Source organism: Corylus avellana, chromosome ca5, assembly GCF_901000735.1.
Source record: "Corylus avellana chromosome ca5, CavTom2PMs-1.0".
Lineage (NCBI taxonomy): Eukaryota > Viridiplantae > Streptophyta > Magnoliopsida > Fagales > Betulaceae > Corylus > Corylus avellana.
In genome coordinates this window covers 6801470-6827122 of record NC_081545.1, presented here as the reverse complement: position 1 = coordinate 6827122, position 25653 = coordinate 6801470, and the positions used below count along the sequence as shown (strand labels likewise).

At 36.4% G+C, this 25653-nt stretch overlaps 3 protein-coding genes and 1 long non-coding RNA gene across 5 annotated transcripts; 1 reads left to right on the top strand and 3 right to left on the bottom strand.

Annotated features, from left to right (window-relative positions):
• The first annotated feature begins 1569 nt into the window (after window positions 1–1569).
• LOC132181669 (uncharacterized) lies at window positions 1570–2307 on the top strand. Its single transcript, XM_059594907.1, has 2 exons — window positions 1570–2196; window positions 2287–2307. The coding sequence occupies exons 1-2, from the start codon at window positions 1570–1572 to the stop codon at window positions 2305–2307; spliced, it is 648 nt and encodes a 215-aa protein (XP_059450890.1).
• A 269-nt stretch (window positions 2308–2576) lies between these two features.
• On the bottom strand, window positions 2577–9896 carry LOC132181453 (uncharacterized). Its single transcript, XR_009440251.1, has 5 exons — window positions 8890–9896; window positions 6131–6311; window positions 4500–4574; window positions 3790–3947; window positions 2577–2839 (listed from the first exon to the last, which is right to left on the bottom strand). It is a non-coding gene; the product is annotated as an uncharacterized LOC132181453 (long non-coding RNA).
• A 918-nt stretch (window positions 9897–10814) lies between these two features.
• Window positions 10815–13377, bottom strand: LOC132181668 (putative F-box/FBD/LRR-repeat protein At4g03220). The gene is made up of 3 exons (XM_059594906.1): window positions 12325–13377; window positions 11323–11493; window positions 10815–11093 (listed from the first exon to the last, which is right to left on the bottom strand). Exons 1-3 carry the CDS (start codon window positions 13375–13377, stop codon window positions 10815–10817), a joined length of 1503 nt encoding a protein of 500 aa, XP_059450889.1.
• On the bottom strand, window positions 11414–25104 carry LOC132181451 (pentatricopeptide repeat-containing protein At3g12770). 2 transcript variants are annotated; one of them, XM_059594684.1, is made up of 3 exons: window positions 22795–25104; window positions 17728–17826; window positions 11414–11493 (listed from the first exon to the last, which is right to left on the bottom strand). In XM_059594684.1, exon 1 carries the CDS (start codon window positions 25065–25067, stop codon window positions 22896–22898), a length of 2172 nt encoding a protein of 723 aa, XP_059450667.1. In that variant the 5' UTR covers window positions 25068–25104; the 3' UTR covers window positions 11414–11493; window positions 17728–17826; window positions 22795–22895. The 2 variants fall into 2 exon arrangements, with proteins under 2 accessions (XP_059450667.1, XP_059450666.1); XM_059594683.1 differs by lacking the exons at window positions 11414–11493; window positions 17728–17826 and adding an exon at window positions 20379–20821.
• Between the last annotated feature and the right edge of the window lie 549 nt (window positions 25105–25653).

Here is a 25653-nt window from a genome sequence, read left to right as displayed (position 1 = left end):
GTAAAATGGAATCTTTATAGCTCTGTCTGTGGGCCTTAAGCCGTCTCTCCTCACATCATGTGGGGCAGAACAAGGTGTATAATTAGTCTTTATGACAATGAAATTTTCAAGGTTTCTGTATCAGCTGCCATGGCTAAAAGACTTGTGTGCTCTGATTTCTTCAATTGAACAATCTCTCCTTTAAAAGGCATCGTGTAATAGGAAATACAAGTGGAGTATGTGTTTAGAATTGTATTGGCAACAAAGTTTTTAGAGTAAACCACTCTGCCCACTCTTCCAAGCAGTGCTCAGAAAAAAATAATGTCAGAAATAGAAAGTGTCTAGTTTCTTTTTCTTTCAGTTCTTACTGATTTAGGCAAGATATGGCTATAAATAGTCACATGTGTGTGTGAATAACAAAAATTTCAATATATAACTTGAAATAATTTCTAGTACCTAAGAAATTGAGGTGTAGGTGGTGGAATGTTTGTTTGCTTCCTTCTTCCGCATGAACCCACACTGAACCAAAGAAACTGTAACATGAAGAGATGTTTTCCCTCTCACCAATAATCTCCACATAAACAGAATCCATCCTTGAAATGATGGAAAAGAGTGACATCCCGCACAACTATCTCTCTGTACAATGAGCCCAAAGGCAATTGCTATCGTTTCGCTATGATTACAGAGAATCTCCTCTGTCTCTTCATAATTCAAATCATCAAGTCAAGTACAGATTCTGTATGTGGGACAATCCTGCCTCCTTCAACCTTTTCTCCAGTCTCTCAAGCTCCCCAGAAATTTCGTTATGCCTTGGATGTGGCTTGTCTCCCACAAGAAATGCCCGAAGCTTGCCATTGATTTCAATCAAACTATACTTAACCCTTTCTCCTTCATCAACACACGTACCTTTGCATCACAATTCCACAAACGGGCTGAAACATAGAGATTTGAAAGCTGCACATAATGCCCTGTATTATATCAGATTGTTCAGTCTCATTTGACTGAATATTCTCAACGCTTCATACAACGCAACAAGCACATTCTATACAAATACATCCGATTCAAACCCATGTCTAAGTATCTGCCCTTAAACCCGGCAACCCATTCTAAGAGCCAGCAAGCCACAACAAGCTTTGAGCACTGACGGAGAAGTAAAGCCCTTACCACTTGCATCCTCAAATACATTTCAACCGTATCACCAAACATATTGTGCCTCGAATAACTCCTAATGATCGCATTCCACAAAAACACATCCGGCTCACGAAATTTATCAAATATGTTACAGGCAAAACGAATTTCTCCAAAAGCCAAGCTCGCATTAATGAATTTGGGTTATCAATAGCCTATCATCTTGCGATCCGGAGTCCAGTAACTGGGCATGGATTAACGGTTCTTGTGAGACGAATCATGGATGAGAGATGCGTAGAAGGAGTAGGAATTGAAGGCTTGGTGGGAAACAGGGGCGGGAAATTCAAATGATGTTACCGTTGCTGGGTCCAACGGTCCCATTTTGGTGGGAGCGGAATGGAGAGGTTAAAGAGAGTTTCCCTACCATCACTTTCAAACTGTCACACCTCCACTGGAGTCTAAATGGAAAGGGATCCTCAACTGCCGTCCCTTCTTTTAGAATGGCAGAATTGTTATCTGATTCGCAAGGCAAAGGAGCAGGTGGCGGCTTTTAACAATGCTACACAACGAAGTATCAGCATGGTCGTGGCACCCCCCCTCAACTCCAGTGCCTCTTGGGTCCCACCTCCAGTGGGATATGTCAAGATCAATTGGGACTCTTCGATAAAGCAAAGTCGAAACCAAATGGGGGTCGGAGTGATCGTACGTGACCACACAGGGAAGGTTTTGGCAATACAGTGTGCTACGAAGTGCTCCATTACTCACGCTCCCCCGGCTGAGGCGATCGGTGCATGGACTGCGGTAAATTATGCTCGGCGTATGGACTACCAAAATGTAGTTTTTGAGGGGGATGCGATGGAGATAGTTAGAGCTCTAAACAACGAAGGCAATTGCTGGACAACCTATGGGCAGATTGTGAATGCTGCTAAAGCAGAGATTGTCCAACATACGGGGTGGGTGGTTCAGTATGTTAGCAGATTAGCCAATAGGGTAGCGCACCGTATAGCAAAAGCCGCATTTATGTATGGGGAGGGCAGAGAGTGGAAAGAGGATTTTCCTTTTAATGTGCAGGAGCCAAGTCCTGATAATGTATATTCTGTTTTGGCCATTTATGAAAACCAATTCAAAAAAAAAAAAAAAAAAACTCTATACTTTGTCTTCTATGACCAGTTTCTTCAGCTTCTTCGACTGCATACCTAAGTACGAGCTAATATCCTTAAAACATAAAATATTGTTTCAATACTGAATGAGTCAATCAATAAAACCTAACACCTTCGTTTGCTTATCATTGAGCAATTTTTCCTTAAGTCAATAATGTTTTCTTTTTCGTCAACAAATTGGTATATATGTTAATGAGTATTTATGATTTGATAATCATTTGTTAATTGCAATATTTTATTTGACAAAGATCACCTATTGTAATTGTTTATTCCGCATTGGTCGGGGTCTTATTAGCAATTGCCAAGCAAACTTCTGTTTTCAATATTAATTTGCATTGTCAACCAACTCTGATTATAACCAATCAATTCTTCTTTTGTCTCCTTCTCATGGTTGAACATTAAGAGAACCAAAAACAACTTAATCAATAGAGAGCGTGAAGTAAGGGAGCATTTCTGAGTTAGCAAACTACTCCAGGGATTTCACTTTTGTTCAAACCAGTAAGAACTTCCAAGGTCCTCTGGTTCAAAAATGGAGATGGAAGACGACCCTTGAATTGTATAGCTGAAAAAATCTGCATCAGAAAAAAACAAAAAAACAAAAAAAAAAAAATCCCATAAATTTAAATCTGAGCAAGTGATCACAATGCAATGTACATAAAACAATTAACAAAATATAATCTGTTGCATGTACAGCCAGTGGGATCTCTCTCCTAACATCCAGATCAAGGATCAAGAATATATAACATCTTTAGTACTTGTTGGCTAAATGTTCGAGCAAGACTCCATACAATGGGCAGTAGATTAAAAAATGGAAACACAGGAGAATAAGGAGAAAAAGCTGCTGCAGAATTTCTGCAGAAAATGAGCTCAAAGCTGAGTAAAAAACAGGGGAGGAAATTCAAGAAATTTTCTACACTGAACTTCTTCTTCTTCTTCTTGTATTTTTTTGGTGCTTTGTTTTTCTACATGTTCTGTTTTCAGCAGCTCTTCAATACATAACAAAAGCAAGCTTTTACAAACAAGTTTCTAGGACAATACGTGGACACACTTGACACTACACACATTTTCACCTAACTAAGGTTTAATAAAAACAAAACCAAATTAAGGTAATAGTTTGACTAGTTAAGTATCACAATATACCATAAAGCTATTTTATAAGATTAAGAGTGCAGTTGATCAATAAAGCAATGAGATATTGTTTGTACTCTCTTCAATTCTCCTCCACTATCCTCCTATTTCTTCCCTTTCAGCACCTGGTCATCATCGATTGTATATGAACAATCTATATTTTGGTAATTCTAATCTGAAGTGATATAAACTGGAGAAATCAAAATCATGCACACAGCTTTGTCCAAGCTTCAATCCAAGAGCTCCTGTCATCAAGTTATGATATTTTTCAGTCATGTGTCCTAGGATCCAACTAGACCAATGTAGCACCCAACTTCTAAGTAAACAAGGTCTTTCAAGTTTTAAAGGACAGTATAAGTTCCTGAATATTATATAATATGAAATTGAAAGTTACCAATATCATGAAAGTTGCAACACCAAGATTCTCCCTCCGGAGTACACCAAGATTCTCCCTCCGGAGTAGCTCAACACATCTTTGGGCTGCACTGGTTGTTTCCACTACAATAGAATCAAGTCCAGCACATGCCGTTGATATAGCAACGTCGTATTTTGCTGCAAATAGAAAAACCACAAGTGAATGCCAAGGTAAAAAATGATTAAGAACATTTATGAATTTGCTATCACTATAATACAAGGCAAAGAAAATATTGATCTTGTTGATGCAAGCACACCAAGAGTTGGAAACAAAACGGTGGAAAAGTAATAAACCAACCACTATTTGCTAAAAACAACAAACAAACAATTCAACTTATATGAACAACACATTGATAAGCATAAGAAGAAAGAAGAAAACAAACAAATCAACTTATATGAACAATACAATACTGCAATAATCAACCTAAGGTCAGCAATACAATACTGCAATAGTCAACCTAAGCAGCCCTCATCCAAAAGAAGTTCCAAACAATTTACAATCTAGCAGTTCACAATTTCATATTAAAAACTACTATTTCCATATATAGTAGAACCAAAAATAATAGTTGAACTTCAATAAAATTAAAATCCTCCCTCAAAAGCTTTTCATTTTTGTTATTGAATAAGTATAAAAACCAAAAGCCAGCAACATCTAAGAGTTATCGAATAAGTATAAAGAGTTTAACATACCTTAACCGCTAATTCCCCAATGGCCCAACATGCATTATTTGCTACCGAAACAGTTTCCTTCAGTTTATGAGTGTTCTGTACAGCACATATGTAAGGTAGATATAAAAAGGTAAAATAGGCAGCTAAGAAAGCAAACACACTTTATTTCATATCTTTTCTTGATCAAGAAATTTCAGCAAAAGGGGAATACAGACTCTCTATCCCACTGCCAAGACCCTCTGCAAGTCAAGCGAGAAGATCAACTCGGCAACCGAACAAGTCCTCCAAACATGTAAAATAAAAAAGCATTAAATAAAAATGAGATGGACTATTTTTTTGTAGCACCTCTCTCACAACGCTCTCTTTCCGTTCTATATATATAATTACCAGCTGTTTGGTGCCCTCCCAATAACAAGTACTTTTGCACTCAAAAAGTAAGTCTATTACATTAGTGCTCCTTCGTATCATAAATGACAAAACACTTTTTCTCCGTGGAACTCTTCTGCTGTTGTAAAGCTCTCTACCGTTTGGTGTTTATGGAGGTTGATGTTGTTTTCTGTGGTTTGTGTGCTTTTTTTATGTGTTTACGGTGCTTGACGCGGTTTCTACGAGCAAATTTTTTTTTCCTGCACAGTGCACAATAAGGGTTTTTTTTTTCGATCACTGAGCACTGCTCAGTCATGTGTACAGTGACCGTGAGTTTTTTTTTTTTTTTTTTTCAGTGCAGTAGAGTTTTTTTTTCCAGATCACTGTGCATTGATCATGCGCAGTGATGTGCACAGTACACTGCATAGTGATCCGATATTTACCCTTTTTTTTTTTTTTAATGATTTATCAAGTACTAATTTAAATTATTGGTGAATTATGTAACAGGTAAATTTCATAAACATTATTAGTTTAATTTGATGGATTTTTCTTCTATTTCTATTATATGTTTATTTGGATTATGTCTTGAGAAAAAAAAACAAAAAACAAAAACAAAACAAAAAAGCATATACAAACAAGTAATATAGCAAAATATAATTGCCTAAGTAGAAAACTCAAAGGTAATGTCGAATTATAAGTCATACTTTTTTTTATTTTGCAGAGGTGTTAAAAATGAAGGCTTATAGACGATGTTAGTTATTTTACTGATATAAAGAAATGTCCTTATTAATAATTTGGCCATAAAATTGCAATTATATGCTAATGTTATCCAAACACTCCATTGATAAAAAAAAAAAAATTTAACATGTTTTATCAAACGCAATTTTTAAAATCGCACTCCCAATCAGGCACTATTTTGATACAAGGAAACCCCGCGAAAATCCAAAAATAAACTCTTCCTTCTACTCACGGTCATTTGAACTAAGAGTAACTTCTTGCAAGACATTCCATGCTTTAACCGAAATCTCGTAGCACTAATCACGCTCTCACACATCAAAAAATGAGCATGAATCTTCAACACTGTTAGGTGATCTGGAAAGGATCTTAAAGCTTGAGCTTCAGATTCCTATAATTGTTCTTCTGTGTAACCAGAGTTGTCCCCATGTTGGAAATGACATCAAAACAGCAGATCTAAGACTAAAATTGCAAGATACACACAACCCTAATACGTAAAGGTCAAAAAAGAAGTATTAAACTCAAAGGATTAAATTATGTTTGATACTCACAATATTATCACTTCCTGACAGCAGAAGAAGAATTTCAAGTAAGGGAGTATGCTTGAGTAGGCATGCATACTATTCCAGCTGGGATTTCAATTTTGTTGAAACCAGTATGAACGTCCAAGGTCCTCAGGTTAACAAATAGAAATGGAAGACCACCCAGCTCAAAGTAAATACCTGAAAACATCTGCATCAGAGAGAAAATAAAAAATAAAAAATTCCACAAATTTAAACTTGAGCAAGTGATCGATATCACAATGCAATGCACATAAGACAATAACAAAACATAATCTGTTGCATGTACAGCCAGTGGGATCTCTCTCCTAACAACCAGATTTGAGAAGGAAAGCCAACTAGCTAGCCTTTTCAAAGATTCATTGCACTAATCTTTCAACACTCAAGGGGCATTAATTAGCTGGATCAAGGATCAAGAATAACATCTTTGGTTATGATAGACAAAATTGCAGCCGTTGTCATACTACTTCCCACCAAGAAAGATATGTAGCACAATATACTATAATTGCGACTGTAATTAGTACTGTAGACACAGTAAAACACATGTTCTAGAGCCTATAAGCAAGTATAGAAACTGCAAACAGGCTATTTTATAAGATTAAAAGTCCAGTTGATATCCAGGAGGAGTATTGTGGAAACTAAGTTGTCTGCTGTTATCACCGAAGGGAATTGGAAATGGCCCCCTGCTCAATCCGATGATGTGGTTGAAATTCAAAGTCAATTCCCTCAACCTGAATTTGGTAAAGATGATAAACCAATATGGACCTGTTCAAAGAAGGGGATATATGTTTCTGCAGACATTTGGGAGGCTCTGAGAGTGAAGCTACCTACTGTTCCTTGGTGGAGAATGATCTCGTTCTCTTTAACCATTCCTAATCATGCTTTTATACTTTGGTTGGTTGCTAGAGATGGGTTGACAACTGGAGAAAATCTTTTACACTGAGGTTTTACTAAAGATGTGATTTGTTAATTTTGCAGAAATTGCATAGAGTGTCGAGAACACCTCTTTTTTAATTGTAGTTTTAGTAGAATGGTGTTGAGAGAAGTGTTGAGGAAATGTTTGATTGATGATCCTTGTTTAAGTTGGGATCGGAGTATTGAGTGGGGAATAAAAGATCTGAAGGGAAAGGGAATGAAGGAGAGCTTATGCCAGTTGAGTTTAGGAGCAGTTGTATACCACTTGTGGTTGCAGAGGAATAATCTCAAAAAAATCAGAGCTAGAATGAGGCCAAAATGTCGTGTTAAGAGAAGCCTCGAAAATATGGAGTTGTGTAGAAGTTGGAATCTGCCTCAGGAAATATTGGGTACAGCAGTCTAAAATGCAGAGTGGATAATCTTTGATTGTTGCTGTGTTTTAGGATTGTCCTGTTTTGAGTTTTGTATTCGTTTCCTTTTGAGGTCTGGTTGATTGTTGTTGTAAGATTTGTATGGTTAGATTTCTCCTGTTTATGCAGTTGTAGAGCTACCTTGCTGTAATTTCCTGCTATTGCAGGTTGGTTTACTGCTTATGCAGCATGAACCAGGTTGATACCTGGTGAGTTGTAAAGATTTAGTTTGCAATTATAAAAGGATTTTCGTTCAGCAAAAAATAAAAATAAAAACAGTCCAGTTGATATCTCCCCCAAAAATGGAAAAAATTTCAAAGAAATTCCCCTCATCTTTTCACTTATTCATCAAGATCATCCTGGCAGAAGAAGAGGGGTAGGAAGCGAAGGAAGGCAACCACATGCAAGCCACTCACCGGCAGGAGACCAGCAGCAGTGGTGGTATGCAGAGGAGAGGAGGAACGGAGGCATCCGCGCGGCGTATGGCTGTTCATGTGGTGGTGCGTGTGAAACACGCACTATCAAGTAAGATATACTTGCCAGTGTGTGTTGGCCAAACGGAGACAAGGCTAGTAGGAATGCAGACAGACCCACGAGCACAGTGGAGTAGCACGTGTAAGGGTGGACCTTCTTGAAGTAAACAGATCTGGTTTTGAAAAAACCAAATCAAAAACTTCAAAAAAGAGGTTGGGGGGTCCGGCAGGGGCTGAACCGTGAAAAGAAAAATGTAAAATATAAAGAAAGAGGAGAAGAGGGTAGAAGAAGAGAGAAGCCCTTCGGATAATCACCAGAGCCAATGGATAGAGCTTCAAAGGACGCGGGTAGAGCCTCAGAGGAGGGAGGGGGGGAGGGAGGCAAAGAAAAGTTGGGGGATTCCAAAATACAGTATAAGTGTTTTTTTTTTTCCTTGCATTGTTCAAGGATTCAAGAGAGAGACATCTTCTTTTGTTTTCAATCTCTTCTGCAACGACACTATTGAATCCTAAATTGGGAGTAAGTTCAGCAAAGGCAGCTAACCCGAGCAGAACAGATTTTGAATAACCTTCTCTTAGCAGGTGCATATGGTGGACGTTGTAAAATGAACACAGACACTGAAAAAAAAAAAAATAAATAAAAAATAAAAAATAAATAAATAAATAAATAAACCTCTTTTCTGCTAGATGCTTTACAACACAAACCAATATGAATAAAGTTTTTAGGGTCCAGATCAATCATTCATTCTGTCTTATCTCCGATGCATATCTGTCTTAGACTCGAATTAAGGGGTTAGACTTATAGCAAGTCAGACAATCCATTAACATTTACTAGAAAATTGAAATAAGGTGTGTGCGTGTCTGTGTCATCCCATAAAGGCAATAATAATACACCCTACCAAGGGAAATGGAGACATTTCATATCCATAATAACTAATGAAAATCAGTGTACCTCTCCGTCCGACGTTGTCACTTGTCTCAATCCATAGGCAGAGGATGGTTCACCAACTCTTTGGCATCTTCTCTTCCCTCCTCAGAAGGTGGAACTTTTCTGAACAGTTTGCAGTAAGACACAAATTTTTAACCATATGAGTAATGGAATAGGTTGGCTGTTCAAATCTAACCATCGATCCTTGGATTTCTCTGCTGTTTCTTAACTTCATTTCATATTGATTGGAGCAATTGCAAATAATGTATGCTCAACTTTGTTAGAATTAGAAACAGAAGCATCTGCCTTGAAAGTTGGTTGAAAGAGTTGACAGCATTAACTTTTGATCTAAACTATGCCACAAAGTAACTGAAAATGTTAATAGCAGGAGGCCAGCTCAAACATTGAGGACTAAATAAGCTTATCCTAACTTTAAAATGAAAATGTTAAGTGGTTTATTGTATTCTTTTCTGGAAGCTAGGGTTAAGTTTTTCACTATAGGCTCTAAATGAGCCAAAATACTAACAGTGGGATGCTTAAGACACCTGAATTTCCTCCATGAGCATGTCTCCAAGGAATCACTGAGTCACATATTGATACACTCAAGAAGGCTAGGATCAAGTGTATAAGCCTTGAAACACAAGCTTACAACTATGATATACATATGAACAATGTATTATCCTAAGGGTCATAGTTTCAAGACTAAGTTGGGTATTTGTGCGTGCACTAGTTTACCTATGATTCAGAAACCAAATAACCAAGCTAATGATATGTGGATGGTGAGAGGATTTTATCTTAGTAAACCACTTCCAGTATTGGAAAATACGTAATGGGATGAAGAAATAGAATTTTCAGACTACATATCATCCACAACTGTCAACATTGCAAGAAATGGCAACCATCAACTCATGTTACACTACACGTTTGATACAAGCTCTAATACCAATCAAGTAAACAAACAAATTGGTAGTTAATTCTACAGATAACAAATTATAAAATATTTCAATTATTTACAACAGAAAAACATGCTCTAAACAAATAATATAACTTTTCACTTATCATGTCAATGCATTCAAATGAATAATATATAACACATAATCTCAGAATTAAAAAGAGGTAAATATCACTGGCTCATAACTTGATTGCGCTGTATATATATATATAGCCTAGCAATTTCTAAGACTAAGGGGGGGATGAATAGGTGACAAATGACAATGTCAACAAATTTATACACCTTTTAGAAAACAATCAAAATTATCCAATATGCTATCCAATCAAGATATAAATATTGCAGAAACTAAATAGCTTGAATATTAAAGTACAATAAGCATATTTCAAAATATATAATGATCATTGTAAGCATGTTATATTTTTAATAAATACAACAGATGATATAATCATATGAAACAGATGATCTAAGAAATCATTACAGATGATTCTGCACATGTGATGGTTTACTTGGAAAAACCAAATGGGAAAACTACTGGACCTAGTCCAGCTCAAATGGTTTTGCTACATGAAAGTACAAGTACAAGACTTACAAAAGCTCAAATATAGACTAAAAACCAGCTCAACACCTAAAGACATACGTTGTACTGTTCAGACTTGTTTACCAATTGATACACTCATTAATTCCGTCCCTTCGTTAACTGATATTGCACGTCAACTCCTCAATACACCCCCCACGTTATCCACACAATGTGTCTTTGGATTCCATGCTCCAGACTTCATACAAAAATGTAGAAGAGTATTTAAAACGATGGCTGGTGGTTTTGTGAGGTTACCTATTGTAATTGTTTATTTTGCATTGGTTGGCGTCTTATTAGCAATTGCCAAGCAAACTTTTGTTTTCAATATTAATTTGCATTGTCAACAAACTTGGATTGTAACCGATCAATTCTACTTCAGTCCTCTTCTCATGGTTGAACATTAATAAAACCAAAAACAACTTAATCAATTGATATTTTGGCATGAAGAGACCCCCTCAGAAAGCCAAAAATAGATTCTTCCTTCCAGGCATAGTGGTTTGAAGTAAGAGCAACTTCTTGCAAGGCATTCCCTTGTTCTAGCAGAAATCTCGTAGCAATAATCACGCACTCACACACCAAAAATTGAACATGAATTTTTAACACCTTTAGGTGATTGAAGAAGGATCTCAAAGCTTGAGCTTCATTTTCCCATAATTGTTCTATGATACTAGAGTAGTCCAATGAAGTTCTGCTGCATTCCTGAAAAGACATCAAAATAACAGATGTTAGACTACAATAGTTACCGCAGGAGGCAGGGGATTTTGGTGGATTTATCTCCATCCCAAGTCAATAAATGCAGCAATACTGACATTTTACCTTTGTAAGATATGCCAACAACCTAAATTCCTAAGTGTCCAATTAAGAAGTGCAAAACATTAAAAAAATAAAATAAAAATTAAGGATTAAATTATATATGTTTGATACTCACATAATGAAACCCAACAATTTCAAGTTTGAGAGCGTGAAGTAAGGGAGCATTCCTGAGTAAGAAAACTATTCCAGGGATTTCACTTTTGTTCAAACCAGTAAGAACTGCCAAGGTCCTCAGGTTCAAAAATGGAGATGGAAGACAACCCTTGAATTGTATAGCTGAAAAAATCTGCATCAAAAAAAAAAAAAAAAATCCATAAATTTAAATTTGAGTAAGTGATCACAATGCGATGTACATAAAACAATTAACAAAATATAATATGTTGCATGTACAGCCAGTGGGATCTCTCTCCTAATATCCAGGATCAAGGATCAAGAATATATATATAACATCTTTGGTAATTGTTGGCTGGATGTTCCAGCAAGACTCCATACAATGGGCAGTAGATTAAACAAAGGAAACACAGGAGAATAAGGAGAAAAACCTGCTGCAGAAAATGAGAACAAAGCAGAGTAAAAAACAGAGGAAATTCAAGAAATTTTCTACATTCTTCTTGTATTATTTTTGGTTCTTTCTTTTTCTATATTTTCTGCTTTCAGCAGCTCTTCAATACATAACAAAAGCAAGCTTTTACAAACAAGTTTCTAGAACAATACGTGGACACGCTACACACATTTTCACCTAAGGTTTAATAAAAACATAACCAAAGGTAATAGTTTGACTAGTTAAGTATCACAATATAGCATAAAGCTATTTTATAAGATTAAGAGTGCAGTTGATCAATAAAGCAATGAGATATTGTTTGTACTCTCTTCAATTCACCTCCACTATCCTCCTATTTCTTTCCTTTCAGCACCTGGTCTTCATCTATTTCCATCAGTTGAAAATCTTTAACCAGCACTTCCATCCAGGATTTTAGTATATATATATATAGCAACTTTTTTTTTACTTATTTCTCAGGATCATCTAAATTGACCTTAAAAAAACGACCATATATAGAAGATATACCGCTTAAGGGAAAAAACAAAAAGTAGGATAAATAGACATACAGAAATTGACCTTTGCCGACTGTTGGATGTCAATATAAAGGTCTGGAGCAGTGACGAGATTGGATAGAAAGCTGATTGTCGCATTAAGGATGAAAGGATGACCAGTACCAACTATATTAATCCGACAAGTTCTCAGGAAAGGGAAGCTGTGCACTACTTCACATTTCTCAGGAATCTGATTATTTTCCCAGCAAAAAGTCTCCAGATTCGGAGCAAAAATCTTCACCCAACTTCCATTCTTGCGAGTGAGATAGGAAGATATCACTCGCAAATTCTTTAGTCTTTCACCTGAGATGTCCAGGTAATTTATCTTCATATCTTCAACTTGTAAATCTTCAAGCTCTCGGCAACCAATATCTAGACGCGGATTTATTCCCATACAATTATTTAGAGTCAATCTCTTTAGAGCAGGGAATGAAGAACCCGAAAATATCGCAGCGGAATTACTGTCCATAAAATTGACGTGTTTCAGTGACAATGCCTGCAATGAACGGAGGCCACTGGTTCCTGTAACATTATACGAGTAAAATCTAAATGATGCAACTCGGTCGTCCTGGGTTTTCAGTGTGAAACTTTTTAGTGAATCACAACTGAAAATACAAGTAGGCAAATAACATATTTCACCACCCATCGACACGTCCAGCTCGAGTTCCTCAACGCTATGTCGTACCACTTGACGAATGCAATCACGCAAATAAGCGCAACCCAGATTTCCCTTAAACCGAAAAACCTTTATGTTGAAGTTTGGATGGCGACCAGCCAATACTGTTTTTATTATCAAAAACATGTCATCTCCTTTTCTTTTTATCAACTCCATGTCCTCTCCTTTTCTTTCATGCCTTTTCTCCTTTATGCTAAACCCGGAGAAGTCTAAACAAGGGGTCGTAGCCCAGAGATAATTCCATCTTGTGGATAAAAGGCTGGTTTTCGCTACGGATTGAACGGGCAAGAAGGAGAGGATGTGGTGCAGAATGTCATCTGAGAGATTGCTTATTCTGTCCTCCTTATCTTCCACCGCCTCCTCGAGAAGAAGCTCTCTTCCCCTTGATACCCTGGTTTCCATGGCTGTACGGGTTTGGTGGATTAACTGGATTAGGGAGGGCTGGAACGTGAAAGTCTTATTAGGGATAGAGAAAACTGAAAAGCCCAACCCAACGTATGTGAAGCATAGGGGTGAAATAGCGGTTGCGGTTAGAGGTTAGTGGCTAAAACCGCTAATTGCAACCGCCTAGGCGGTTAGTAATTTTTTACTAACCGCCTCCGCTAACCGGGTAGCGGTTAACCGCCTAGGCGGTTAACCACCCGGTTAGCGGTTAACCGCTTTGGGATAACCGCTTTTTTTGGGCTGTTTTTTTTATACCGGTTTTGGACCGGTTTTTGGCTCACTTTAAACATTTTTTTTTCTCATTTTAAACGTTTTTTTTTTCCCCTTTTCATGGCCATTTTAGCATTAAAAATTGCTATATACCAAAACCTTGTTGGTCACCTTCTACAAATCTACATATCATATAATATACAAATAAAATTACAAGAAAATCACAAAATCATCACTTCACTTGTAGTGTTATACATAAATTCAAACAAGTTCATAAACTCACACATAGAAATAAAATAAAACACAAGCAAGTTCAGAAACTCACAAGCAACCAAAAAAAACGAACATGGTTGAACTTGAAGCTTGAGCTCCATTTCAATCAACCAAAAAAAGTTTCATAAACTCACAACTTATTGTTATTTATTATAGGAAATATATGTATATATAATATAAATATATATTATATTTAAAAAAAAAAAGCGGTTAGCGGGTAGCGGTTAACGGTTAGCGGATTTCCAAAACCCACTAACCACTAACCGCAACCGCCTAGGCAGTTAGCAGTTTTTACTAACTGCTTTCAAAACGGTTAGGCGGTTAGCGGTTAACAGTTATAGTGGTTAGCGGTTGCGGTTAGACGGTTTTAAACATCACCCCTAGTGAAGCACACGCTGCAATTGCCTAACTTTTTCGTTGTAGAAGTCAATTTGTATTTTCTTTTTAATAAGGATCAGGTTCCCCTTTTCTAGTAGAATTATATTTTCCTTTTTTTAACAAGGATTGGTTTTCCTTTGTTTTTTTTAATAAGAATTGGGTTTTTTTTCTTTTTAATATAAGGATTGGGTTTTCCTTTTTCCTATTATGATTTTTTTTTTTTTCCAATTAAGTTTGTTTTCCTTTACCTAGTTAATTTAGGAGATGCTTAGCCTATAAAAAAACATCTAATCTTTGTTATTTTTTTAAAGAGTTAAATACTTCATTCACCCATGTAGTTAACTTCTTTATTTTTTGATCCATAAGCTTAATTTTTTTATCACAGGAGGTTCCTTTGCTTTGCTTAAAGAAGGAGATGGTCCCTCCATTTGATGGAACGTCACGCCAATACCAATCACAATTTGACACGTGTCCTCATAATTAATTAATTAAAAATAATAATTTTCTTAATTAATCCGATACTCGACTTATACAGTGGTCTTTCTACTTGGTATGAATTTTGTATAGCCATTCAAGCACGATTTTCACAAGATTCACAGCATCAACAAATAGAGAAACTTATATTGTTAGATGGTGATTCAAAGGCAGAGGAGTCAATAGGTGGAAACTCAGAAGGCATCGAATGACGTGGAAATATAGACGCAAGCTGCTACACGCCCAAGCTGCAGTGTTTCAGTGCAAGATGAAGCCGCGGGGTCACGATTGATGAGGCCTTGCAGAAGGAACTGTTGGGCAAAGCTGCTGGGCACTGTTCGACACCTGTGAACAAGACCAAGGTGTTTTGGAGAGGAAAGGGATGTAACAAGCCATTTATATGGCTCAAAGGCTGCCAGCAAAGGAATTGAGCTTGGCTTTTATATGGCTACGCCAATGATCTGATTTGTGTGAATGGTTGAGAAGCCTTATATCAGGCTACGCCAATGGAGCTTGGCTTATTTCAAGCGGTGCTTTGAAGAGGCGTGTAGTGTAACAGGTATATTAGATAAGTAAGTTTAGTTAGTTGAGAAGTTAGTTGAAGTGTTAGTTGTGGGAGGATGTATAAATAGCTTCATTTGAGATGTAATTAGTAGATTTGTAGACATTTGTTCAATTGTGAACTGGAGGAAGAGTCCTCGAATACTCGGGAGGTTTAGGTATCCTCGAAATACCTAGTTCAATAATCAATTCGTTTTATCAATTTCTCTTATTTTCCATATTTGCTTTTATTAAGCGTTGTTATTAGAACCGAACTGTTACATAGCATTTTCAAAGATTCATTGCACAAATCTTTCAATACTCAAGGGGCATTAATTAGCTGGATCAAGGATCAACAATAACATCTACTTCCCACCAAGAAAGCTATGTATGATAGGGATAAGATAAGGTTGAGTTGTTACGTGAGATGGGATTTGAGAGCTTATTTTGAGTATGAGAGACTACAACTCTTCACTTAGGGTAGAATAACACCACAATACTCTACTCAGAGTAGGAAAAAACCACAATTTGACTAAATCATTCTCTGATCTCATTAATAACCAAAATGGTCTTTAAATAGAAATAGAAGTAGAGTGATAACACCTAAAGTATTCAAATTCAAATAAATATAATCTAATCTAATCCTAACATTCTAATCCTAATGAGTTGGAATTACATTCCAACTCGACCTTATCTTATCCCCATCAATGTAGCACAATTTACTATAATTGCGTTTGTAACTAATACTGTAGACACAGTAAAACACGTGTTCTAGAGCCTATAAGCAAGTATAGAAACTGCAAACATGCTATTTTATAAGTCTAGTTGATATCCAGGAGGAGCTAGATGTGGTTACCGAGCTGTGTATGATCACTACAAAAAAACGAATTTTTATTGACCAAGAGTTTCTGACATGTCAAGCATACTAACACGTCAAAAACATTTTCTGACGTGTCATTATTGACATGTGCGAAATGTTAAAAAGCATGGGTCAAAACTTTCAATTTTTTGACATGCCAGTTTCGACACGTCAGAAATTATTGACGTGTCAAAAATTGGCAAGTCAAATTTTTTCTTTTAAGTGATAGTTTCACCACGTCAATATTTATTGACGTGGCATTTTGCCACGCCAATAACTTTATTGACGTGGCATTTTACCACGTTAATAAATATTAATTAACATGCCAATTTCTGACACGTCAGTAAATATTTATTGACGTGGCATATTAATTAACATGGTAGTAAAACCACGTCAATAAATTTCTTGACGTGGTAGTAATGCCACGTCAATAAATTTTGACGCAACATTTTCACCACGTCACAAAATTTATTGACATAGTGAAACGGCCATGTCAAAAAATATTGACATAGCATACGGCTCACACGTCAATAATTACTGACGTGTCAGGTTTCTGCCATGTCAGTAAAATAGGTAATTTAGAAAAAAAGACAAAATTTGCTCCCCCTTATATTTAATTATCCCCGAAATTTATTCGGATTTACTTGTTAACCTGATAAACAATTAACATATCCATCCTCCAAAAAAAGTTCCAAACTTCCAACACAATACAAATATACAAAAGAACTATCCATCCTCCATATCTACATTGATACATCCAAAAAAAGTTCCAACACAACACAAATATGCAAAAGAAATATCCATCTGCCACAAGACAAACAAACCAGTCTCAACAAACAATCAAACTATCTCTATTATCACAAATACATATATAGTTTGATCTAACTATATACATCACCAAAACAGGAACAACATATATATACAATTGCGATGGAAAACCACTTGCTCAATCCAACTCAACAGCATCATCACCGAACATCTTATCTGCTCTAGCTACAAAGGAGGCGGGTAGAGCCTCAGAGGAGGAAGGGGGGGGGGAGGGAGGCAAAGAAAAGTTGGGGGATTCCAAAATACAGTATAAGTTTTTTTTTTTCCTTGCATTGTTCAAGGATTCAAGAGAGAGACAAGTTCTTTTGTTTTCAATCTCTTCTACAACGACACTATTGAATCCTAAATTGGGAGTAAGTTCAGCAAAGGCAGCTAAACCGAGCAGAACAGATTTTGAATAACCTCCTCTTAGCAGGTGCATATGGTGGAGGTTGTAAAATGAACCCAGACACTGAATAAATAAATAAAACCTTTTTCTGCTAGATGCTTTGCAACACAAACCAATATGAATAAAGTTTTTAGGGTCCGGATCAATTATTCATTCTGTCTTATCTCGCTTGCATATTTGTCTTAGACTCGAATTAAGGGGTTAGACTTATAGCAAATCAGACAATCCATTAATATTTACTAGAAAATTGAAATAAGGTGTGTGCATGTCTGTGTCGTCCCATAAAGACAATAATACACCCTACCAAGGGAAAATGGTGACATTTTCTATCCAAAATAACTAATGAAAATCTGTGTACCTCTCCGTCCGACGTTGTCACTTGTCTCAATCCATAGGCAGAGGATGGTTCACCAATTCTTTGGCATCTTCACTTCCCTCCTCACAAGGTGGAACTTTTCTGAACAGTTTGCAGTAAGACACATATTTTTAACCATACGAGTAATGGAATAGGTTGACTGTTCAAATCTAACCATTGATCCTTGGATTTCTCTGCTGTTTCTTAACTTCATTTTCATATTGATTGGAGCAATTGCAAATAATGTATGCTCAACTTTGTTAGAATTAGAAACAGAAGCATCTGCCTTGAAAGTTGGTTGAAAGAGTTGACAGCATTAACTTTTGATCTAAACTAATCCGTTAATTTTTTTTTGTTAATAATCTCAACAAATGGCGTAAATATTCCCAAAATACTCTTATATATATATATATTACAACGGTATAAGAGACATTCCATCTCTTTATCGATTTAACTCCAAACCTTAACAATAAGGGTGACATTGCAAACTTATTAAGTTTGGATACACTAAATTAAGAGTTTTTTAAGTTTAGAAGAGCGATTACAAATGCATTAAAAGTTCAAGAAGGCTAAATGAAGTTTTCCCATTAAATTATGTATGATACTCACATGATCACTTCTTCTTGGCAGAAAATGATCAAAAATGTCAAGTTTGAGAGTGTCAAGTAAGGGAGCATTCCTGAGCAGGCATACTATTCCAGGGATTTCAATTTTGCTCAAATTAGTATGAACTTCCAAGGTCCTCAGGTTCAAAAATGGAAATGGAAGACAACCCTCAAAGTGTATATTTGGAAAAACCTACATAAGAAAAAAACAATTGACAGCCAATGTACACATAACAAACATCATTGCCATTGAATCCACCCAAAAAAAATTACTTTATTTATAAGCGTTAGCTTATTAATTAAATTCGCTTCTTCTTTTCAGCTTAAATTAGCTTAAATTTTTGGAACAAGTAACAATTTAACTTGATATCAAAAAGTCTGACTTGTTGAAGAAGAGTTTAAGTTTAGGATAACCTAATAATTTCCCCCAACCCCCCACCTCACCCCCAATAAAAATAAATAACAGAGAAGAGGTTATAAGGATCAAATGGCATGGTTGTCTAAAACAGTGCTAATCAATTTTCAAGGAAATTCCCCTCATCTTTTCACTATTCATCAGGATCATCTAATTAAATTGATGTAACCGTATATCAAAAGAATAAACTAAATCCCACTAATTATAAAGTTTTGTCCTATGGTAAAAAAACAAAAAGTAGATAAATAAACATAGAGAAACCAACCTTTCCCGCATCCTTGATGTGAATACAAAGGTATCGAGCAGAGGGGACCCCGGAAAGAAAGATGATTGCCGCAGCATTAGTGCTCATGAAAGCACGATACTTATAAGTAATCTTAATGCAACAAGTTTTCAGGAAAGGGAAGCTTTGAACTAATGATGTTTTATATTTGTTGAGTGGTGGACTAACACATTCTTCCTTTAAAATTGTGGTACAAATATTGATGAGGCTTGCAATAGGCCTCTCACCTTTTGAAGGACTGATTCATGTATGAGTCTGTAATTAGTATTAGTAAAAATGCTTTGTGCCATCTTTTGTTTTTTTTTGGCGATAAGACAATGGTAGTTTTTATGAAGTTGTATTAAATTTATGTTTATTTAGATTATGTAATTTTAGATAAAAGCTCCTGTATTTTTATACTATGGTATCTTTGAAAATGAAAAAAAAAAGAAATATATATATATATATACATATATATATATATATATATATATATATATATATTTTTTCTTCCGCTATGAGTATATGTAAAGGTAGTAATGCCATGTGAAATTAAAATAATGTTTTTTTACGGCTTACTTAAAAGTTGGTTCACTTCAAAAAAAAAAAAAAGTTGGGGCGTTACAACATCTCCAACTATTTCAAATACTCATGAAATATGTTGACACTACCCAGCTCTCACAACATCAAATTGGATATTGTTGTTAACTTTGGATAAGTTGTCAAATTGTCTATTTTGCATAAACTTTCTTATGTTAAAATATAAATTAAATGATTAAATTCATCTCTTTCTATCAGCTTAAACTTTTGGGACAAGTGGTAATTTAACACATTAATATCATAACTTACCCAAAAACAAAAACAAAAAAACAAATAAAGCTTAGATTATTTCTTAATGATATATTTCCTACATACTTACAAAAATAGATTTTTTTTTTTTACCACGTTAATCATTTGTCTTTAAAATCTTTTGGTAAAGAATATAAACAATGTTCCATCCCTACACACTTATTTTTTTTTCCACACTTATATAATCCGAATGTTTGCTCAAATCAAACACTACAAAGATATAAATAAAAACAAAGAATATAATGTGTGGTTGGGTGTTTTTTTTTTTTTTCCTTTTAATTTCTATAGTTATGAGCTTCTTGTAATTTATGTTCAATTCACAAGTTTTGTTTATGTATAGTTCAGTCATCCAAAATATATATGACATGATCTAACAAAAACAATAAATGCATTCGCTTAGAAACATAATAAATGTGTTCTAGTTGATCACAACAAAATGATTGCAACTTAAATTCTTACAAATAATATTTGGTTCATGTATGTATTAATATACTGTAGTTTCATAGATATGTATGTTGGAAGTTTTACAATACAAAATTTAATTTACATAGTTTTACAACACAAAACTTTTACTTACAAACTTGATGTATTGGAGGAAATCAAATGTTTACTTACTAATTAGGAATTGGAAGAGGATATTTTAAGGATATTGTTGTTAACGAGTGCATAGATAGTATATGTATGCTTGTTCATTTTTTGGGAAGAAGGCAGTAGGGAATTCGCCTATAGATGAATCTTTTTTCGTGAGGGAGCATTCAACCTTTCTTTTGTTTTCATATTTTCTCAGTGCTCGCGGACACTTTCTTTCTATCCGGTAAATGATTCCGAATTGGATGAAGTGGAGCCAGCCTTAGGGGCCCTTGTCAAGTGTGAGACATTACATTAGAGCCAACTTTCAACAGGCGTTCTTCTTATCTTAAGTTAAGGGAGAGCAACTACCAGAAAGGCCCTTTTATCAGTCGTGCCCTGCAAGAAACATAAGCCATCCATCAATGACCATTACAATCGTCTCTCGGTGTCGATAATGCAGCCATGAGGACTAATCGTAATAGGGTGTTAAAAGTGGGTAATCTACTATTCCTCTCTGAGGCCTACGGCCCTATTTCTGCCATATTTGAGCAAGCCTACTGCTATTTATTCCTCTATCTCCAAGTCTCAACTGGGGTATTCTCGGAGAGTGAAGGATAAGATAGCTAAGCAGTTGCATAAGAATAAGGAGTTGCTAGCCGAGGTTGTAGAGGAAACTCCGGTGAAGGGGTGGAGGACTATTCCACGGTGGTGCTCGATTCGGTGAAGTTCGCTCCCATTGCGGGGTTGTCTTGTGGAGGTGACGAGAAAAGTCTTTTGTATCTTTTTTCATTCATTGAAGAGGAGAGGGAGCCCAAAAATGACGTTTCTACTCCAAAGATTAAGGGAAAGAGGGAGCTCAAAAATTTGTAATGCTCTATTAATTTTGAGGCTAGAGGCCATGGATATAGAAGGGTCAATGGCAAGGTGGTGTAGGTTTGCCTTTTGTACTTAGGGTTTTTGTGGGTTTTGGGGCATCAGGCTTAGGATTCTTTGGTTTTTAAGGTTTGTATGGGGTCTTCTTTTTGTGGGTTTTTGCAGGTTTTCCTATGTATACCTTCTGTGTACTTAGAGGCACATTGGGCTTTTTTTTTATATAAACAATATTACTTATCAAAAAGAAACATTGAGGACTAAGTAAGATTATCCTAACTTTAAAATAAAAATGTTTTGTGACTTAATGTATTCTTTTCTGGAAGATAGGATTAAGTCTTCACTATAGGCTCTAAATGAACACACATACTAACAGTGGGATGCTTAAGGCACCTCAATTTCCTCTGTGAGCATGTCTCTGAGGAGTCGCTGAGTCACATATTGATACACTCAAGAAGACTAGGATCAAGTGTATAAGCCATGAAGCACAGGCTTACAACTATGATATACATCAAGAACCAGTACATCATATGAACAATGTATTATCTGAAGGGTCATAGTTTCAAGACTAATTTGGGTGTGCACTAGTTTACCTATGATTCAGAAACCAAACTACCAAGCTAATGATATGAGGACGGTGAGAGGATTTTACCCAAGTAGACCACTTCTAGTATTGGAAAATATGCAATAGGATGGAGAAATCGAATTCCCAGACTACATATCATTGCGACTGTCAGCATTGCAAGAAATGGCAACCATCAACTCATATTACACTATACATTTTATGCAAGCTCCAATGCCAATCAAGTTAACTAACAAATTAGGGGTTCTACCGCTAACAAACCATAAAATAATTCAATTATTTACAGCAGCAAAACATGCTCAAAACGAATAATATTACTTTACAACTATCATGTCAATGCATTCAAATGAATAATAACTCATAATCTGTACACTAAAAAAAAATCCAGTAGCATAATTAATAAGAGAGTTACAACCATGGGTGATAGTTTTGTGGGGTTGCCTCTTAAAAGAGTTTTCTTGGAGACAAGATAGTGAGAAATTACATATTCATTTAATATATTCACTTAATGATTTTCTCTCATACCATTGTGTTTCCACTTCTCTTCTAAGAACACTTGGGAACACTCAAGCTTCTCTTTTTTCAGTCTCTTAAGTTACTGAACCAAAATATGGCAGATTATACTGGTCATTGTTATTATTGATTTAGGCAAGATATGTCAATATATATTCACGTGTGTGTAACAAAAATTTCAATATATAACCTGAAATAACATCTAGTGGCTAAGACCTCTCTCAGTGACAAATTGGTATTTGATATTATTTTCCTTAATATAATTTAACATGAAGTCTATCCTCCCCACCACTACTCCCGTGAGCAATTTTCTTTAGGGATTAGTGCCATTCATATATGCTAGAATTGTAAAGTCTACCCCTCAAAATGATTATGCACAAAAAAGTTACTTTCAACTCCATACCAAATTGAGGTGTAGCTGGTGGAATATTTGTTTGCTTCCTTGATCCGCATGAAGCTTCACTGAACCCAAGAAACTGTAACATGAACACCTAGCCTTCCCTCTCACCAATAATCTCCACAGGAACAGAATCCATCTTTGAAATGATGGAAACGAGTGACATCCCGAACAACTATCTCTCTGTTAACAAGCTTCGAAATAAATTTGGTCGCTGAATGACAATTTACACATGCCCGAAGATTCTTTGTTATTCTAAGCGTAGTTCCAGGAGGAGTGCTAATGAGCCCAAAGGCAATTGCTATCCTTTCGCTATGATTACAGATAGTCTCCTCTGTCTCTTCATAATTTAAATCATGAAGTACAGAGTCTGTATGTGGGACAAATCCTGCCTCCTTCAACCTCTTCTCCAGCCTCTCAAGCTCATCAGAAATTTCCTTATGCCTTGGATGTGACTTGTCTCCAACAAGAAATGCCTGAAGCTTGCCATTGATCTCAATCAAACTATACCCAAGGTCCTTACTCAACCCTTTCTCCTTCATCAACACGCGTACCTTTCCAACACAATCCCACAAACGAGCTGAAGCATAGAGATTTGAAAGCTGCACATAATGCCCTGTATTATATGGGTCTAATGTGAAAAGCTGCTCTGCTGCATATTCTCCCAATGCCACATGGCGATAGATCTTGCTTGCACTCAGAAGTGCTCCCCATACACTTATTCCTGGTTCAATAGGCATTTTCATGATGAAATCATAAGCTTGTTCCAAATGGCCGGAACGTCCAAGAAGATCAACCACACAAGCGTAATGTTGGTGGCGAGGCTCAATGCCATAATCTCTCATGCGGTGGAAAAGTTCCCATCCCTCTTCTAAAAGGCCTGAATGATTGCACGCCGTTAGGAGGCCAACAAAAGTGACATCGTTGGGGCATACCCCGTGTTGCTTCATTGTGTAGTAAAGATCAATGGCTTCTCGGCCACGACCATGCAATCCATATCCCACAATCATGGCACTCCACACAACCACATCCTTATCAACTGTTCTATCAAAAACAATACGAGCCAAATCTACGCTTCCACATTTTGCATACATATCAATAAGGGCTGTGTTGACAAAAACATCATTTCTATACTCACTCCTCATGGTATAATCATCCATCCATCTGGCTAATTCAAGGGACCCCACTTGGGCACAAGCTAAAATGGCAGATGTCATAGTTATAGAATCTATCCTTATCTTCTTAGAGATCATCTCACGGAATAGCCCTACAGCTTCCTCAGCGTAACCATTCTTTGCATAACCTGAAATCATGGCATTCCACAGAGTCAAACTCGGTGTCCCCACCTGATCAAAAAACGATCTCGCAACTGTCACCTGCCCACATTTTGCATACATGGCAGTGAGTGAAATTAGCAAGTCTGGTTCATCTTCAAGACCCATCTTAATGACACAACCATGGACAGATTTCCCTTGTATTAAATCGTCAACATCAGTATAAGCCTTTAGAACACTCACAAGAACTATCCAATCTGGTTTGAGATTGCTCTGTCTCATTTGACTGAATATTCTCAACGCTTCCATCGGATCACCATTCTGGGCATACCCAGAAATGATGGAAGTCCACGAGACAACCGTTCTATCGCATAATCCATCAAACACAACCCTAGCCGGCCCAATCTGACCACATTTTGCATACAATGCAACAAGCGCATTCTGCACAAATACATCCGACTCAAACCCGTGTCTAAATATCTGCCCATGAACCCGGCAACCCATTCTAAGAGCCGGCAAGCCACAGCAAGCTTTGAGCATTGACGGAAAAGTAAAGCAATCCGGACTCACGCTTGCCACTTGCATCCTCAAATACAGTTCAATCACATCACCGAACATATTGTGCCTCGAATAACCCCTAATGATCGCATTCCACAAAAACACATCCGGGTCACGAAATTCGTCGAATATGTTACGCGCATAACGAATTTCTCCAAAAGCCACGCCCGCGTTGATCAACTTAGTTATCAATAACCTATCATCCTGCGATCCGGAGACCAGTAACTGTGCATGGATTTGATTCAAATGGTTCTTGTGCGTCGACTTATCGATGAGAGACGCGTAGAAGGAGTGGGGATCGAAGGCTTGTCTGGAAACAGGCACGGGAAATTCAAATGGTGATACCGTTGCTGGGTCCAACGGTCGGATTTTGGTGGGAAGGGAATAGAGAGATGTTAAATTAGAAGGGTAACAGAGTTTCCTGGCAAGAGACACATTCACAGCCATGCGTGTTCTATCATCACTTTCAAACGCTCACATCTACACTGGAGTCTAATAAAAAGACGTTGTTTTGATTCTTTTGAAGGGATAATTTAAATATTAATCTATTGAAATATTAATCTAAAAATAATTAAGTTTATTATTTTTATCAGCTTAAGATTTTTTCTATAAAAAAAAATTAGCTGGAGGGATAATTTAAATTTAATGGTTAAATATCTTATTGCCCTTGTGGTTTATCTTCTTTATTTTTTACTCCTTAAGGTTTACTTGTTTTCATATGACGTATCTCTGGTTTGTTTAAAGACGGAGATGGTACCTCTGGCAATATTTCATCCAAAATTTGACGGAACACCATATTAGCACCAATAAAAAATTGACACGTATCCCTATAATTATTTTTAAAAAAAAAACATATTTAAATTTTAAAAAAAAAAAAAAAAAAAAAAAGTAAAGTAAAGTAAATTTTGGAGGTGGCCAAGAATGGGGTGACTCAGCCACCCCCAATGAGCTAAAGGGGGTGGCTGAAACCACCCCCAACCCCATTGGGGGTGGCTCGAACACCTCCATCCGACCGTGGGAGTGATCGAGCCCC